The following is a 17,770-nucleotide window of genomic DNA, read 5'->3' as shown; positions in this document are numbered from 1 at the left end:
TCCAAAATCAGCGCAAACCAAACCAAGGCCAAGTCTATTCAAATGCCAGTACATGTCACAATTTGAAAATTTTAAATTTCTTCTTATACTAGAATAAATTCAACAACTTTTATATTAAATATTTAATATAAATTTATATTATTTTTACCAATAAAAATTTATATATTTAATTAAAAACTATTTAAACCCTTAATTGGTTTAATCTCCAGGACCAACTCCATTTCAAACAGGCCACCCAAAAATGGATCCACTACAAAAGATCATGGGCCTTTAATGTATATATAAATGCAACCTCCCACTCACGCAGAGCCCAATTGAACTAATGTCTACCGCGTGCTATGGGGGTTCCAAAAGAGCAGCTGCTCCTGCAGTCTAAGAACAACTCAATTCAGTCTTTTTTTCAAAAATTTAGAGTCGACTATATGAATTCGTTTTCTCCATTCTAAATGATTTTGGATTAAATCCTCAGAAATATATAATGCTCCTACGGTCTAAGAACACGCATGGAAATTCAACTAAAGGAGATGATAATATTTCAGAAGCAGTGACATCAAAGCAATCATTGGATTCCATTTCCATTTTCTTTCCTGCCAGGCAAGACCTTCTTCAACTTTATAAGGAGAAATTTCAAGAGGGAAAGGAGAACAAAGCAAATGAATATCATCTCAAGCAACTTTAAACCCACCTACAATACCCAACTGCAATTAGTATCAGCAGGAGTTCCACCATTCTCGACCTGCCTTCACCTCAAAAGTAGCCATGAATATCCAACTACAAGAATCATCGATAAAAGTTCTCTGATTTCTGGATCTCCGACACATCAATTGTGGAGAGGCACATCCCTGTTCTCCAGGATTCCAAGAGAAAAAGAACAAAAGTGAGACACCTATACTAAATGGATCAAATTCCTGCTACTTCTATAAGCAATATCCAACTTATATGCTGTGTCAGGCCTTCCCAATAGGGGTATATAAATACATTAAAGAACTATAGAAACATCTTTCCATTGTATAAAAGAAAGCTATAGAAACATGTATATTGGTCCCTAATCTGTTTTCAGGTTTCTTGATTTGTTCAAATAAATTACAATATGAGAAACAATAACATTCCACATCAAGTATAAACACGTCTTCATGAATATATTCATTCTGGCTGCCACAAGCTATAAAACCTTACTTGCATTCTGTGTCACAATAATACAGCTTCCAATTGCATTTTTTCAAGCAATTTTCTTGCTCGACTTTGTACAATGCAGTTGCTACTTTTAACGTTAAATCTTTCCTTCAATAATATTAATGATGGCTTTTCCCTTCTTATCATTTCAAAATAAATCATAGTATACATCCTTCAATGTCCTTTCAGCAAAATTCACAAATAATTGATCCTTTTCCTCTCATAAATCCTAGGGCATTTAGTTCTCACTATTGTAATAATCAGTGTTGTTAAAGGCGTGAAAAGGCGCCTCGCCTGGCTGAGGTGAGTCAGCTTGCAAAAGGTGAGCCCAAAAGACCCAAAGGTGAGAGGCGTGAGGCGTACGGCGAGGAAGGCGTCACCTCTGTAAAATAACATTCAACTCAATTCAACTCAACTACGCCTTTATCCCAAAAATTTGGGGTCGGCTATATGGATTCGCTTTCTCCACTCTAAACGATTTTGGGTTAACTCCTCAGAAATTTGTAATACTTCTAGGTCATGTTGTATTACTCTCCTCCAAGTCAATTTAGGTCTATCCCTTTTTTTCTTTCTATCCTCTAACCTAATGTGCTCTGTAAAATAACATTAAACTTCTTTTTTTTTTTTTTTTTAAACAACAAAAAGATAAAAAAAAAACCCTAACTTCTTGTGTTCATTTCATGCCGTTTGGAGAAGACCCAACACCTAACAGGTATTTCTTCCTCTCTTTCTCTCTTTTCTTCAACTCCGCCTATGTAGTTTGTGCTTAGCCGATCCCAAGCCCGGATAAAGGAGGAGGATTGCGGTAGGTGACAACCAGCGTAAAAATTTCGTCACACCCTATGATATGGATTCAAATGATATAAACGTTGGGGCGTCCTCTACTAACGACGCGCTACATCGGAGCCTGGGTGTAATGAGAAATATGCAAGGGTGTAGGGCGTTCACCGAAAGCGACGCGCCATGCCGACGCCCGGGTGTGGTGTTAAGTGAGCAAGAGTTCCCATATCATCGACGGGTGTGGGTAAATAAGTTAGTCCATATGACAGATAGTAGAATAAATAGTGGAACAGAATACAAGATAGACATAGAAAACAATAGAAGATATCATAGAAGGAGACCAATTAGGAAGGAGCAGGATAGGAGGAGGATCAGGATTGGTACTTGGAATGTTGGATCACTTACAGGAAAATTAATGAAGCTTGTGGATACCTTGGAAAGGAGAAGGGTGAATATTGCTTGCATTCAGGAGACTAAATGAGTAAGAGAGAAAAGTAAGGAAGTAGGTAATTCAGGGTACAAACTGTGGTTTACCGGAAAGGAGAGAAACAAGAACGGAGTGGGCATAATTATAGACAGGACATTGAAAGACGCAGTAATAGCTGTGAAAAGAGTAGGAGATAGAATTATACTAGTAAGGCTAGTACTAGAAGGAGAAACAATAAATATAGTTAGTGCTTATGCCCCACAAATAGGACTAGACAGTGAGAGTAAACAAAGGTTTTGGGAAGATATGGATGATTTAATGCAAAGCATACCGAATGAAGAGAATGTTTTCATTGGTGGAGATTTGAATGGGCATGTAGGAAGTGATAAACAAAGTTATGAGAATGTTCATGGAGGTTTTGGTTTTGGCAGTCGAAATGAGGAGGGAAAAAGCATCCTGGATTTTGCTATGGCATACGACCTAATACTAGCAAATACCTACTTTATAAAAAGAGAGTCACATTTAGTGACTTTCAAAAGTGGGCAACATAGAAGCCAAATCGACTTCCTCTTAACTAGGAAGACAAATAGAGCTCTATGCAAGGATTGCAAGGTTATTCCAGGAGAGGCTTTAACAAGTTAACATCGGTTGGTGGTCTTGGATGTTAAGTTTAGGAACAATTCAAGTAAAGTCAGAAGAAATAGTGTAGCTCGAACAAAGTTGTGGGAATTCAAAGGAGTAAAGCAAGTGAAGTTAAAAAATGAGCTTCTCGAGTCCAAAGTATGGAAGCTGGATATGGAGGCCAATGATATGTGGATACAGATGGCATCAAAGATTAGAGAAGTAGCTAGAAAAGTACTTGGAGAGTCTAAAGGACATGGACCACCCTTAAAAGAGAGATGGTGGTGGAATGAGGAAGTACAAAAGGCAGTGAAGAGAAAAAGAGAATGGTATAAGAAATTACCTAAATGTGATAATAATGAGGCATATTAACAGTACAAGATAGCAAAGAAAGAGGCAAAAAAGACAGTTAGTCAAGCAAGAGCACAGGCCTTTGAAAAGTTATATGAGAAACTTGGAACTAAAGAAGGGGAGAAAGATATTTATAGATTAGCAAGGAGGAGAGAAAGGAAATGTCAAGTTCTCAATTAAGTTAGGTGCATTAAGGATAAAGAAGAAAAAGTGTTGGTGAAAGATGAGGACATTAAAGAAAAATGGAGAAATTATTTTAATGATCTCTTTAATAATTGTCAAAATGGTAATAGCGTGAATATAGATTATAGAACAATAGAAAAAAATGTGAATTATACTAGAAGGATTAGATCTTTAGAAGTAAAGGAAGCACTTAAGAGAATGAAAGTGGGTAAAGCCTGTGGACCCAATGAAATACCAGTTGAAGTGTGGAAGTATTTGGGAGATATGAGAGTGGCATGATTAACTAAATTATTTAATAAGATTCTAAACTCAAAGAAAATGCCTGATGAATGGAGGAAGAGTATTTTAGTACCTATTTTTAAAAATAAGGGAGACATACAGAGTTGCTAAAACTATAGGGGAATTAAACTCATGAGCCATACTATGAAGTTGTGGGAGAGAGTTGTGGAGCATCGACTACGTCATGATACTTCTATCTCTCTCAATCAATTTGGTATCATGCTCGGTCGTTCAACTATGGAAACGATCTTTCTCATTAGAAGCTTGATGGAGAAATATAGAGATGTAAAGAAAGATCTACACATGGTTTTTATTGATTTGGAGAAGGCTTATGATAGTGTTCCAAGAGAGGTCTTATGGAATGTGTTAGAACAAAAGAGGATATCTATTAGGTACATACAAGTATTGAAAAATATGTATGAAGGAGCAACTACTATTGTGCGCACAGTGGGAGGGGACACAAGAGATTTTCCGATCTCAATTGGATTACACCAAGGATCAGCCATAAGCCCTTACCTTTTTACATTAGTTTTAGATGAACTAACGAAACATATACAAGAGAGTATTCCTTGGTGCATGATGTTTGCGGATGATATTGTTCTGATAGATGAGACACGAGAAGGAGTTAATAGAAAGCTAGAACTTTGGAGAAGTACTCTAGAGTCAAAGGGTTTTAAGTTAAGTAGAACGAAGACAGAATACATGCATTGCAAGTTCAGTGAAGGCCAAACTGGTGATAGGGAAGAAGTTAGTTTGAATAGAGTGATACTGCCCCAAAGTAATCACTTTAAATATCTAGGCTCAGTCCTTCAAGTAAATGGGGGATGTGAGGAGGATGTTAGTCATAGGATTAAAGCCGGATGGTTGAAGTGGAGACGTGCCACGGGAGTTTTATGTGATCGTAAGATTTCCAATAAATTGAAAGGAAAATTTTACCGTACAGCTATACGACCGGCTATGTTATATGGTAGTGAGTGTTGGGCACTGAAAGAGTCGTATGCATCTAAAATAAGAGTTGCAGAGATGAGAATGTTAAGGTGGATGAGTGGCCATTCTAGACTAGATAAAATCCTTAATGAGAGTATTAGAGAAAAGGTAGGAGTAGTGCCAATTGAAGATAAGTTGAGAGAAGGGAGATTGAGGTGGTTTGGTCATGTGAAGCGTAGACATACGGAGGCTCCAGTTAAACAAGTAGAGCACATTAGGTTAGAGTATAGAAAGAAAAAAAAGGGTAGACCTAAATTGACTTGGAGGAGAGTAGTACAACATGACCTAGAAGCATTACACATTTCTGAGGATTTAACCCAAAATCGTTCAGAGTGGAGAAAGCGAATCTATATAGCCGACCCCAAATTTTTGGGATAAAGGCTTAGCTGAGTTGAGTTGAGTTGAGTTTTCTCTCTTTTCTTCCTCTTTCCTCCCTCCTATCCCATTCTTCTATTCTTCTCTTCTTCTCTCATCTCAGTCATGCCCTCTTTTAAAGCAGCAATTTATTTTTTAATTTTTTTTTCTTTCTAAATTTTTATTCTCTCTCTGCTTCTCATTCTCCTTCTCTCTTCTTCTTCACTTATTCTGTCAGTCGCACAACACTTTATTTTTTAATTTTTGTTTCATTAATTTTTTATTAGATTTATTTTTAATTCCTTGTTTCAAATTTTGTTAGATGGGTATTGTGATATGTTTTCTCTATGCATGGGTATTGTAACAGTGTTTGAAATTTAAATTATTGGTTGATTTGTTTGACATAAGTTCAAATTATTGTTGTCTTTTTTATACTTATTACATTCAATGCGATTCTAATTTTAGAGAGCATGTTGATCTTTTATATGATCTTGGAAATTATAGTGTTTGACATTTAAAATTTCTTTTTCTGCATGATATATTACAGTATAAATAAAATGAGGCTTATATATATATATATATATATATATATATATATATATATATATATATATATATATATATATATAATTTGGGCAATTTAAGTTATAGTGCCTTGCTTCAAAAAGGCCCTCGCGTTGCCTCTCGCCTCTCGCCTAAGGCCATGGGACACCCTATCGCCTTAATGTCGCCTCTCGCCTTAATAACACTGGTAATAATCAATTGTTATATCATTTATCTAACTAGTAATTTTCACAATTATTTTGGTACTTAGCTTCCAATTTGACCTAGTAGAGTTGACAATTTTACCCTATCTTGACAAAGAACCTATGCCTCAACCTAAACTTGGCAAGAAAAGGTTTAAGGTAGGGCTGAGCAATTTTCAGTTTAAACTGAAAAACCAAATCAAACTGAACCAATTCGGTTCAATTAGTTCAGTTTTTCAGATTAAACAATTTGGTTAGTTTTATGTTTGTGATAATTTCGACCATTCGGTTCAATTCGGTTATTTTGATAAAAAAAAAAAAAAAAAAAAAAAACCGAACTGAACCATAATCATATACTACACACTTTTTGGGTCCGATAAATATTCTCTAGTCCCCTGCCCTCTGATCATCTTCACTTTCCTTTCTTCTTAGTCCCTGTGACACGATTTCTTTTCACCACTACTTCCTACTTCTTCATCTTCACTTTAACCCACCTCCACCTCCACGATTCCATCTCACCTTTGTCTCCCATAGGCCGCATCTCACCTCAAGACTCCAAAGCATCATTAAATTTCACCATCAGATAGAGACCCATTGCTTCGCATTGCACCAGTGTCATGAGCATTGCACCACATGGTTCGCACCATTGATGCTCACCTAGTCACCTCGACCCATCAAAGACCCATGCAAACACATGCTCACCTCGACGCCATCCATCGTCCTTTGTCCCATTGTGTGCCTCATAGCATGCCATCATCACTCTCTCCATTGATTTTTTATTGATTGAAACTTTCTTCAAATCTGTTAAATGTAATTTGTTTTTATGAATACTAGAATTAATTGATTGATTTTGTTGCTATAAATACTTTTGATGAGTCGATTGAATCTGTGAAATGTTTGTTGATTAAATTTGTTGATTGTTATTGTTGCTATGAATTTGGTACTTGAAATTTGGGAATTAAACAACGTTTTGCGGTTTAGGTATTTTATCAAACCAACGGTTTTGAACCGAACCGAATCAAATCGAATGGGTTCGGTTTGATTCGATTCTTCACTAAATTCGATTCAATTTTGGTTGGCATTTTGTAGGAAATCGGTTTTTTAATTTCAGTTCGGTTCAGAACCAAACCGATCGAATCTTTCCTGTAATTTAAGGTGCTATGCTATTTTGCCCCAACTTCAAAAAATATATTTTTATATTAAAATAATTTTTTATGTAAATATCAAAAGAAGTGTTTGCCTTGAAAAATAGACTATTTATTACACAATTTTAATTTTTTTTAAATATTAACAAATAATATTTAACATTTAAAAAAATGCTTTATTTTGTTTAAATTTAATATGGGTAGTTTTTTTAAATGAATCTAATTAAGTTTAATTGGGCTCCATGGGCCTAAGAAAGCCTAGTTAGGAATTTTAAATGGGACCCATTTAATTATTTTCTAAAAATTAAAATAACAAAATATCTCTCTCCTCCTTGACCCCACTCTCTTCCTCACTCCCTATTGGTGCCTTCCATTTTTTCCTGTCTTCCTATTGGTTGAAACACCTCACCCATATCCCAGTCTTATTCAAATTTTGCAATCGCAGTTGTTTAAGTCGTCTAAACTTTATCACCTTAAGACTCCAAATCCTACCACACCTCTTCCTCATTCCCTATTGGTGCCTTCCATTTTTTCTTGTCTTCCTATTGGTTGAAACACCTCACCCATATCCCAGTCTTATTCGAATTTTGCAATTGTAGTTGTTTAAGTCATCTAAACTTTATCATCCTAAGACTCCAAATCCTACCACACCTCTTCCTCATTCCCTATTGGTGCCTTCCATTTTTTCCTGTCTTCCTATTGGTTGAAACACCTCACCCATATCCTAGTTTTATTCGAATTCTGCAATTGTAGTTGTTTAAGTCATCTAAACTTTATCATCCTAAGACTCCAAATCCTATCACACCTCTCTCCCAAAACCCTATAAATACCCTGCTAGAGAAGAGAAGAAGGGGAGGATAGGAGGAAAGAGGAAGAGAAAATTCAAAGCTATAGGAAATTTAGAGATATTCAAGACTCTTTGAGTTCTTTCTTATTTTTTTTTTTTCTTTTCTTCAAGAAGATTTGCATACAAGATTTCTATAAGGTCAGTTTTTTATTGTTTTCTTTTCAAGATCTATGCCACACAATATTTTAATTCTATGCTCTTTGTCTTCAATTTATTTTACATGTTCATATGGATCATGTAATCATGTTTAATTTGAGGGGATACACAACTCTGCACATGTTTAGTTTCTGTCTCTTTATTTCTTTTATTTTCTTTAGTTTCTTTATTTTTTATTATAAACAAAATTGGTAAGTAGCCCTAAGGTAAGTACCAAAGAGGGCATTTGCGTGGAGCTTATATGGAGCTAAACGGGAGTAAGCCAGGGAAATCATTGCCATGCTAGAAGAGAAGACCCTTTTTTAATGGTAGCTTGCCCCAATGACAACTGCATTTACCAACAAGTAAGTAGCTCTAAACTTCTCGAATAACCATTGGCATGAAATTGTAGTAATAATAGAACTTTCATTTGGTAAATTAAAATTAACTTTGTTTTTAATTTAATTGACTTTTGCATGTAATTAATTTAAATAAATACTTTGTAAATTAAAATTAATCTTATTTGTAAATTAAACTAATATTGGCATGTAAAATAAATTTAATTTAATATTTGGTAATTGTAAAATAAATTTGCATGTTAGAAATCTTTATTAGGTTGTGATTGTTTGGGACTTATGTGATATTAGAATAAATTACACATGTACATAATTAACTTAGTTCAATTATCCTTAGGGTAACTTGGTGAAAATTAATTAATTAGGTTAAATAGAAACATAGGGTTATTTGAAATTGAATTTGTTTGTAAATTAAATTCCCAATAATAAATTAATTTTAGTCATCTGGTAAATATCATTTAAATAATTAGCAACCCCATAGATAGGAATTACTTGTGCATGAAAATTGTGTGTAAACGACAACCCTTTTTGTGAATTACTTGCGTGTGTAGGATTAGAATTGCATTTTTTAGGATAAAGTTTAATAAAGGAATAATAAACAAGACTTCTAGAAACATTAGTAGAGGACTGGCACTCGAATTAACGAGGTTAGACCAGGCGTAAGGGGTGCCTAACACCTTCCCCTTACGTACCCACTATCCCGAACCTAGACATTGGGCTATGGTAATGACGGTTGTGGAAACTCTGCAAGGAGTAAGTTGCCATCCATGACCCTCGGAAGAAACACTGAATATGTCTCGATTATTACCCAGGTGGCGACTCCTGTCTATCTATGCCTTCGTGGCATAAATCCTTAGTACCGTGGTAGTGTTATGGGAAGACGGTACTTACCAGTGGTTTGATTTTATTAGGATTGTATGAAGTGCATGTCTAGGAAATGCTGTCTAAGGAGGTGGTACTTAAGTGAGACCATTGTGACTCCACCATCTTTCCTGGGCATTACCTGGTGCATTTTATATAATTCTAATGGATGATATTTCGCCTCACGCCCCCCCTTGCCCCACAAACATATCATCTTTTTTTTGATGGCCTATCAAGGATATATTATCATACATATTAGGACACAACAATTTGAAAAATGGCCAAATAAAAGGGGTTTGAAAAACGAGAACATGAATAATAACTAAAACTAAGCAAAATTTTTCCTAAATGCTCAGCTTGTAACTCCACTTTCTGGTTGAGCTAAAACAAATGCATAGAAATCATAATAAATAAGCTGAACTATAGATTTTTTTTTCCCCATATCTCAACCATGCATGTGACTGAAAAGGAAAATCTTCCTATGTTTATTATAATGGGAAAAAAAAAAAAAAACTAAAGCCATTGTCTAAAACCCTAAACAGCCACCTTTCCCTTCATAGCATTGATGTCATGAGACTACATAGCCATTTGGTGCAACCGTGCAAGGTAAAGGTTGAGCATATTATGAATCCTAGCTTCCTTGCAAAATCTGCGAAGTTTGTAGTCCTAATAGTGATATACTCAAATTTAGTATCTAACCCTGATATACAACCAAATGGTTAATTGCAATGAAAGCTGACAGCATATTAACTAGTATTATTTCATAGAGCAAACCAATATTTTGCAAAAATGAAGAATATATACTCTTCATAAATTCACTTTACAACTTCATGAATAAACAATTTATTTGTAATGCAATTTGCTTTCACTGGACAAGGTTCTAGGAACATCTCTTTTTTTTTCCCCCCCATTACCTAATTTCTGATGAAAGAATTGACAGCTTCATGAGAATTATCCCTTTATGAAACAACAAGAATAAGCTTCCTCAGGAAGAGGGGTGAAAATTTACCTGACGCAACCTAAAAAATACAAGCAAGAATGAAACAGTTACTCTGGTCCAGTCCGGGCAACTTTGTACCTTAACTTCCTATTACGAGTTTCCTGCCCAAAAGTTCAAAAGCAACATTAATTTCGTACAAATCTTTTTTTTTTTTTTTGATAAGCACAAATATCCTTTGTTTTCCCTGCATGAAAGTATAAATTAACGAAGCAGCATAAATTACTATATTTTGCAATGTTCTAGTATCCAGAAAAAAAAGTAACAGCAAAAAATGAGAATGAGGAAAGAACAACTAATGCTACTTCAAATCCGGTGCTATTGTTGAGTTATTGATAAATAGCCATAGGAGAATACAACTACAATAACCCATTTGAAGCATGTGATCATCATTTAAAATTAATCAACAAATTATGCCAAAATCAACCTAAGATAGTTCAAATTAGAAGCTGAATAAGGCACTGAAGGAAACCTGTCTAATTCACAAACAACCATTTTAATTTCATTAAACTTTGTTCATTCTTCTTCGTGAATGCTGATGCTGAATATAAGCAGAATGCAATCATATATGCTTACCTGCTCAAGAACGTCAGCAGAGCTCTTCTCCACTTGTCTGGCCAAGCTGTCAATTTTGGCCAACATCTTCTCATACAAATTCTCCAAACCTGCAGTATGATTCGAAGCCTCCGATCCCATCAACCTGCTCAAATTCGAAACTTGAAAATCCTCTGCACATATATCCAGCTCCCTCTGGTCCTTGGAAACCTGCTTAATTTCATTCAAATTCTCCTCGTGTCTATCCTCATTCATAGCCGATACGCTACTTAACTCACAATTCAACATCGGGAACCGCGAATTAGGACAAAAAGATCCATATTGCCCCCGGAACGCCGGCCCTATATTCACAATATCAATCGATTTGGGATCAAACGACAGTGTCGATACACGGAACTGGTACGCACGGTATTCGTGCGTGTGAATTAATTGGTCTTGTAAGGGAGTAGCGAATAAGAGAAAAATGCAAGGAGCGAGCTTTTTTGGATTTTCAGAGTTTTTGATGGGGAAAGAGAGTTGATCGTTGATGGACAGAGAGCGCGAGACAGAAAATTCGCGCATTGAAGGGCGGACAGGGGTTTTGCGGCGGGCGGAGAACCAGCCAATGAAATGATTGTGAGTTTGGGAGGATAGGAATCGATGGAGAGAAGGAGAGTCGACTCGGCCGAGTGAATCGTAGAAGGAAAGAGGGGAGCTGGAGGAAAGGAAGGAAGTGACGGTTGCCACGAGTTGAGGGGAATCGGAATCGGAGTGAGTTTGGGGAGAGTCGTCGGAAAGAGTAGAGGGAGTGATGTGGGTGACATGGCCGAATAGGATGCCGTCCACGTCGCCGAGAGATGAGGAGAATCGCTGTATCATGGAGGCTAATGTGGGACCCGATATTGCCACCTTCTGTATAGGAAGATCGTCCATGGCACCACAACAACTCTCAGAGTCAGAGAGAGAGAGAGAGAGAGAGAGAGCTCAGCTCGCAGAAACAGGGGGAAATGGAAATCTTGATTCTGTTTGATTTTGCTGTGCATTAAACGACAGCGTTTCAGTGTTGGTTCTTTCTTTCGGCTCTAGGAGCCAAATCCAAGGCCCCAGGCTTGGGCTTTTCAAAAAGCAAGGTATGAGAGCTCGTCAAAAAGTTGAAAGCGACACTTGTTGATTGAAGACAAGTCACGACTGACGAGAAGAAGAGCAAAGGGGCAATTGAATTATTTATACTGCTTTAGAAAAAAAAAAAAATTATACTGAATTCATTATTGCACTTTTCCTTCTTATTTGTATTTGTCTACATATGCGTGCATAAATAAAAAAAAATTATAAAATAAAGTAATAAAAAATAAAAAATTTCCGCATCAATTTAATTGATTAAAAATAAAGTTTTTAAAATTTTTATCTTTTTTTAAAAATATTTTTTTTATAAATAATATATATATATACACACAAATCAATTATAAAAATAAATTATTATTAAAATTATAATAATTTTAACAAAATTTTATTTTTATATCATTTACACACTAAAATCTAAAAAAAAATTTGTATTATAATAAATCGAATAATTCAAGTGAACTCATGCTATGCCTCTTCCCTCTCCATAGGTACTTTCTGGCTGTGCCCTTTTGTCCATCATACATGTGATAACGGGACCGTCGCACCTTAATGTCAAAACAAAGATATTTGATCCTCTTAAAGAGGCAAGTGTAGAGCATACGTATCTCTGATTATAAGAGTATGATACATATTCAAAGGTTTTCGGAGAGAATGAGAAGAGTTTAGAAAGCCATAGAAGAGAACTTCAGAGGATATTATTAAAAGGAAACTAAGTCTGATTACAACTGAAGAGAGCAACTCCTTATATAGGCGAGGAGACTCTTGACATTACAGGCAACCGGTTAAAAACTGGCTACCGACACTCTCAAAGCATAAATAAAGACAAATACTCTTTATTACATTATTGACAAACTTTTGCTTTTATCATGGAGTGGTGGACAGATTGAGGGTGTCAAAGTCAGAGTCATCAGAGTCGATTCCAAAAAGTCCTTTGGCCACTGTTGGTGAACAGGAGATGGTGGGTCCGTACTCTGAATGGCATCTCGTGACTCTGTGTCCATTGGATCCTGAGAATCTTGCCACATGGGATGGGTCCAGTCAATAGGCTCATCAGTGAGGGATCGGATGGGACCGAGTGATGTACAACTCACATGGGGAGGCACTAGACAAAAATAACTATTGATTTCACAAAGGTACTCAGCTAGTTGTCTTCTCAAGGGTCCCATGGCATCTTTGTCAATAATTGATCCTTCGTAGGTCCTCCATTCGTATTCGATTCGGTCCAGAGGAGTCCATCGCCTTCTAGAGAAAGGCACATGAAAAATGAACAAGGTCCCGATGTTGAGTAGCGATGGGCTGCCTATGATGCGCTTCAGTCAGCGCCATCTGAAATGGGCTTGAACCATTCTAGAAATGAGAGTCCTGTTAGCATTGTTCATAACATACCGTCTGAGGCCATGAGGGAATTCGATCTGTGGAATAGAGTGTAACCATGCACCAGAGGAGCCATAGTTCTTCTAGGATGAGTTCTCTGCCAGGTTGGATACTGAAACAGGTGAGGAAAGGGTTATCAGGGATAAAGACAGTCGAGGAGGGGAGTAATCCCCTTAGGGTGTTTCTTGCACTCAGGTAGTGAAACAGGTGATCCCTTGCGAACTTAGCCATTTTTGAGATAGGCTGGTTTGGTGAACATCCAGGGGGAAAACTGTCTGGAGTAGGAACCAGGAAATTGTGCATTGGAGCTGGAGAGGATGAGGATGATGCCATGAGGATCAAGGGGAGAGAAGAGGAAGCTTGGATTAGGTGAAGGATTTTTGGCCTGGATAGGAGGTCAGGAACCAAGTTGTGCTTCCCTTTGATATGCTGGACTGTGAATTTATACTTGGCGAACCAGTCCTTAAGCCTCAGTAATTGTGGTTCAGGAAGAGACTTGTTTTTGAAGTCTAGAACCTTTGGGAAGGATGAGTCATGACCACGAAGTGGTGGCCAATCGATGAAATTCGAATCTCTTTATTCCATTTTTGACCAATATCTCTTTATAGATCGAATGATAATGTTTTTGAGGTTCGGGAACTCTCCACTAGCATGTCCGCAGATATGCTTTTCTCCTGAATTTCTTCGATGAGGGGGTGTCACTAGCATCATCGAAGGATGGCATCCATTGAATCTTTAGTGGTGGCGGGTTTAAGGCCACTTCTTTTAATTTTTGATCGCACATGTCCGTTCTTCCCTCCATGGTGGGGATCCTTTTAAGCATCTTTGACACCGCAAGTGTGGGCGGCCACATGCGGGATAAACTTCTGATGTAATTGATAATACCAAGGAATTGTATTTGTTTCTTGTCAAGTCCTTATCAGAAACTTATTCTTACGCAATGTGAGGTCCCTTGGTATTTTCCATCCTTGAATTTCATTCCAAGGAAGTCGATGTCGATTTGGGCGATGAGCTCTTCTTTCGATAGCATAATTCCATAGGAATCCACCGATTGTTGGAATGTGGAGAGGAGTGTCCTATGGGCGTAACATCTTTGGAGAAGAGAAGGATATCGTCTATGTAGATAAGAGCACTGTAGTATGGGCTCAAATATCCTTGTCATGGCCTTTTGGAAAACTGATGGGGCCGTCTTAAGGCCGAATGGAAGGATCCCATTGGTATTGGGCCGTAGGAATGCGTAGCGATCTTGGGCCTATCGAGGGGTTAATACCCAATTGCCAAAAACCAGCTTTGAGATCAAACTTTGAGAAGATATGGGCTTCGTGCAGTTGAGTGAACAAGGCCTCAGGCTTTGGTAACGGGAACTTGTCATCTTGAAGGAAGTGGTTGAGGGGCTTGTAGTCAATGACAAGCCGTTTCTTTCCTCTTAATCGCTCGGATCTTTTTCAACATAAAAGGCAGCCCACCGAGTAGATGTGGGTTCTATGAGACCTTGCTGGAGGAGCTGTTTGCACTCTTCTTGGGCTAGAGCCAAGTCTGTAGGGTTCATCCCCGGGTGTGATGCCTTTGTCGGATTGATATCTTCATTAAGCTTAAACGGAAGATTGACAAAGAAATCTGGATTCTGCCACAGGGGGTGGCGATGATGAAAATGTGCATGGGAATCAGCGCACGACCGCAAGAGCAGCTCCTTGTGTTCTTGGAACTCAGCTGAGGCATCAGCCAGAGAATATAACCTTGGGACAGAAGTAAATGGTTGAAAGCTCCTCTTATATTTCAATCCTGTGGGGAGGATCTTCAAATGCTTCGCCTGTTGGTACAAGTCAAAGCCTATCAATAGATCCTTGTCAGGAAGATCCGACCCGATGACCCTAGTCCAGAGGATACAAGTGGGGAAGAACTGGATTCCAATCGGGTGCTTAGTGATGAGGCTAGTCTTGAAAACATTTCCATCTGCAGCCTTAAAGTATTCTTCATGAGGGACCCAGTATTCTGAGGGTAAGATGGCTGGGTTCATCATGCTCTTATGAGCCGGTATCCGTGAAGCCAATGACACTAATGGGCCGTTCATACTTGGAAGAATATGGATCGGACTAAAGGAATTGGAATAGTGTCCGCCATAGGTGGATTGGGAGGATTGGATATGTTGGGCGGGTAAGACGGGTAATGGGCTTGATTCTTCAAGTGAATGAGTAATCTTCTTACGATCCAAAGGTCTACCCAAGGGCAAAGCATCCTCATCGGGCTCATCTGTTGAGAACGAGATTCAACATCATCATGTTCCAGGGTGATGTGAGAAGCCTGCTGTATGTGTTGTAACAGCTTAACTGCCTTATTAGGGTTTTTTGGGCAGTTCTTGGCATAATGACCTCGAGTGCCACAGATATAACACATTTCAGACTTCTTTGTACCCGTTCTTTTCTTTCGAAAGGATCGACCTTCTTCCTTTCTTTTGCTTGAAAGGGGTTTGAACCCAGAGGATGCTTCTTGTAATGTGCTTTCTTCTTTGTCTTGCATTCACGCTTCTTTTCCTTGCATTTAATGGCAAGGTGAGACTTCCGCATACATTCTTCAAAGCTTTCTGTTGTCAATGATATCTTTGATTGTTCGCACATTTTATCCGACAAGCGAGTCATTTGATGGATTTCTCCTATGGTTATAGCATTCATCGCTCTTACAGTAGCAATACTTCTATGGAGTTCTGGTTGTAATGCTTTTGGTAGGGAGGCAATATAGGTATGCCAGAGGTTGACATCATTGTAACCATTGAGCAGATAATAACGTTGAGTCATGCGTTAGTAGTGTTTCTCAATGTCTGATCTTTTTAAAGAATGGCAGCATATCAAAGAACTCTTGTCTTAAGCGCTTATAAGGATGCATCTCCCGAAACTCAAAGAAAGAGAGCGTTGATTGCTTGTAAGGGAGTCAGGTGGCAAAATTGAGCTTTCTGATATTCTCCAATGGAGGAAAACCAGTCTTGCAATGTGCCAACAGTTCGAGAGATGAATTCTCTGAGTATAGTATGGGAGTCAGCACCTTCCCGGAGCATTTGGACATCAAGCCAAGCTTTAAATTCGCAAGACGGTCTCTCCATTTTGATGGGGAACATCATCCAAGGTGAACCATGGGCGGAGCGCCTAGTAGCCCAAAGTCTAGAATTGGTTCATCATCGGAATTTCAACATGGGGTCTTGAGGAGGCCTGAGGGCCTGTGAGTGCCACCGTAGAATCTGTGGTTGGTGAAGGACTGCTGTTGAGGCTGTTGGTGAGGATCACCATGAGCGATGTTGTGATATCCATTCGTCCGTCCTCACTATCATCGAAGTCTTGGAAGAATCTTCTTGTTGCAGCTCAGGGTATGGACACCATATGCTGTGGAGGAGGATCATGATACATTTTGTCCTTCCCTTTATCAATCTTCCTTTTTGAAGGATGGGATTCTTCTGAGGAAGATGGACTCTTTTGCTCATACCTGGCAGGTGTTGGAGTAGGTTTGAACAAAGGAGATGGGTGATATGTTGGAGGTGGTTCATACGAATAGTTAAAAGGTCCAAAAGGGGAGTAGGCAGGTTCAGGTGTAGGAAGGAAAGGGTTAGAAGTTGTTTGAGTAGAGAAAGGGCTGAATGGGCTGAAAGAGACTGGAGCTTCTGTGGGCTTGTGCAAGTCTGCTTCAACTTGGGCTAATTGTTTCTTCAGCCTTCTTATTTCCTGTTCCTTTTGATTGAATTCTACACCAAATCTCCGTTGCTGGATCAAAGCCTTCAGATCTCTATCAAGCTGGGTGATTCTGCTTTGAAGATCCTTATACATGTTTTGGGCAAAAGCAGTGAAGGAGTCAATCTTTTGATCAACATGCTGAGTCCTGGTGAGGACCTGGTCAATCTTGGAATCAATACGCTGTAGCGTCTTATTCTGGACAGCAACATTCTTAGTTTGCCAGTTTAAAACTTCTTCAGCTTGAGTGATTGGGGTTGTCTGACCTTCACTATCAACCTTAGTTGAGTGAATAAAAGGTCTGGTGGAGATCTTGGTTTGCTGGTCAGTCTGTTGTGCTAATGGAGGAAAATCTGCTTCATAGGAGGCAGGTGAGAACATCATACAAGGTTGAACTAGGGGAAGTGCAGGAGGAGGAGAAGAAACTGGTTTAAGAGGGGGTAGTTTCTTTCCTTCCTTTCTGATGATCTCAAGGGCAAGCTCATAGATAGGAAGAGGCTTCTTCAGTTTGGTTTCCTCATGGATACCAATCCATGGGCTACTATCTGGATAGTCTCTGCTGAGAACTTGTTGTGGCTTGCAAGAGGCTCTTCTTGTTTGTTTGGTGAGCTTCCTCCAATTTTTATCAGACAGAGGATGGTCATATTCATTTTCCCAGTAATTGTCTTGACAATCACAATCTTCATCGCATGCTTCAGAACCTGGGAGATCCCAGGGGCAGTGACCATCTATTTTCTGAGGATAGATGTAATGATTGTCTGGTGTTACTGCTCCAATGGGGTAGT

At 38.3% G+C, this 17,770-nt stretch overlaps 1 protein-coding gene across 2 annotated transcripts; it reads right to left on the bottom strand.

The window, feature by feature from the left end:
- Nucleotides 1-510: 510 nt before the first annotated feature.
- On the bottom strand, nucleotides 511-11,812 carry LOC110644518 (uncharacterized). 2 transcript variants are annotated; one of them, XR_009148839.1, is made up of 4 exons: nucleotides 10,819-11,812; nucleotides 10,255-10,346; nucleotides 821-842; nucleotides 511-776 (listed from the first exon to the last, which is right to left on the bottom strand). XR_009148839.1 is itself a non-coding variant. In XM_021797332.2 (3 exons), exons 1-2 carry the CDS (start codon nucleotides 11,707-11,709, stop codon nucleotides 10,293-10,295), a joined length of 945 nt encoding a protein of 314 aa, XP_021653024.1. In that variant the 5' UTR covers nucleotides 11,710-11,812; the 3' UTR covers nucleotides 511-842; nucleotides 10,255-10,292. The 2 variants fall into 2 exon arrangements, 1 of the variants encoding a protein (XP_021653024.1); XM_021797332.2 differs by having other exon boundaries at nucleotides 511-842.
- Between the last annotated feature and the right edge of the window lie 5,958 nt (nucleotides 11,813-17,770).

The sequence above is a fragment of the Hevea brasiliensis genome, chromosome 5 (assembly GCF_030052815.1).
Source record: "Hevea brasiliensis isolate MT/VB/25A 57/8 chromosome 5, ASM3005281v1, whole genome shotgun sequence".
In the NCBI taxonomy this organism is placed as follows: domain Eukaryota; kingdom Viridiplantae; phylum Streptophyta; class Magnoliopsida; order Malpighiales; family Euphorbiaceae; genus Hevea; species Hevea brasiliensis.
Note: the sequence above shows the minus strand (reverse complement) of the source record. Positions and strands in the feature narration are given on the sequence as shown.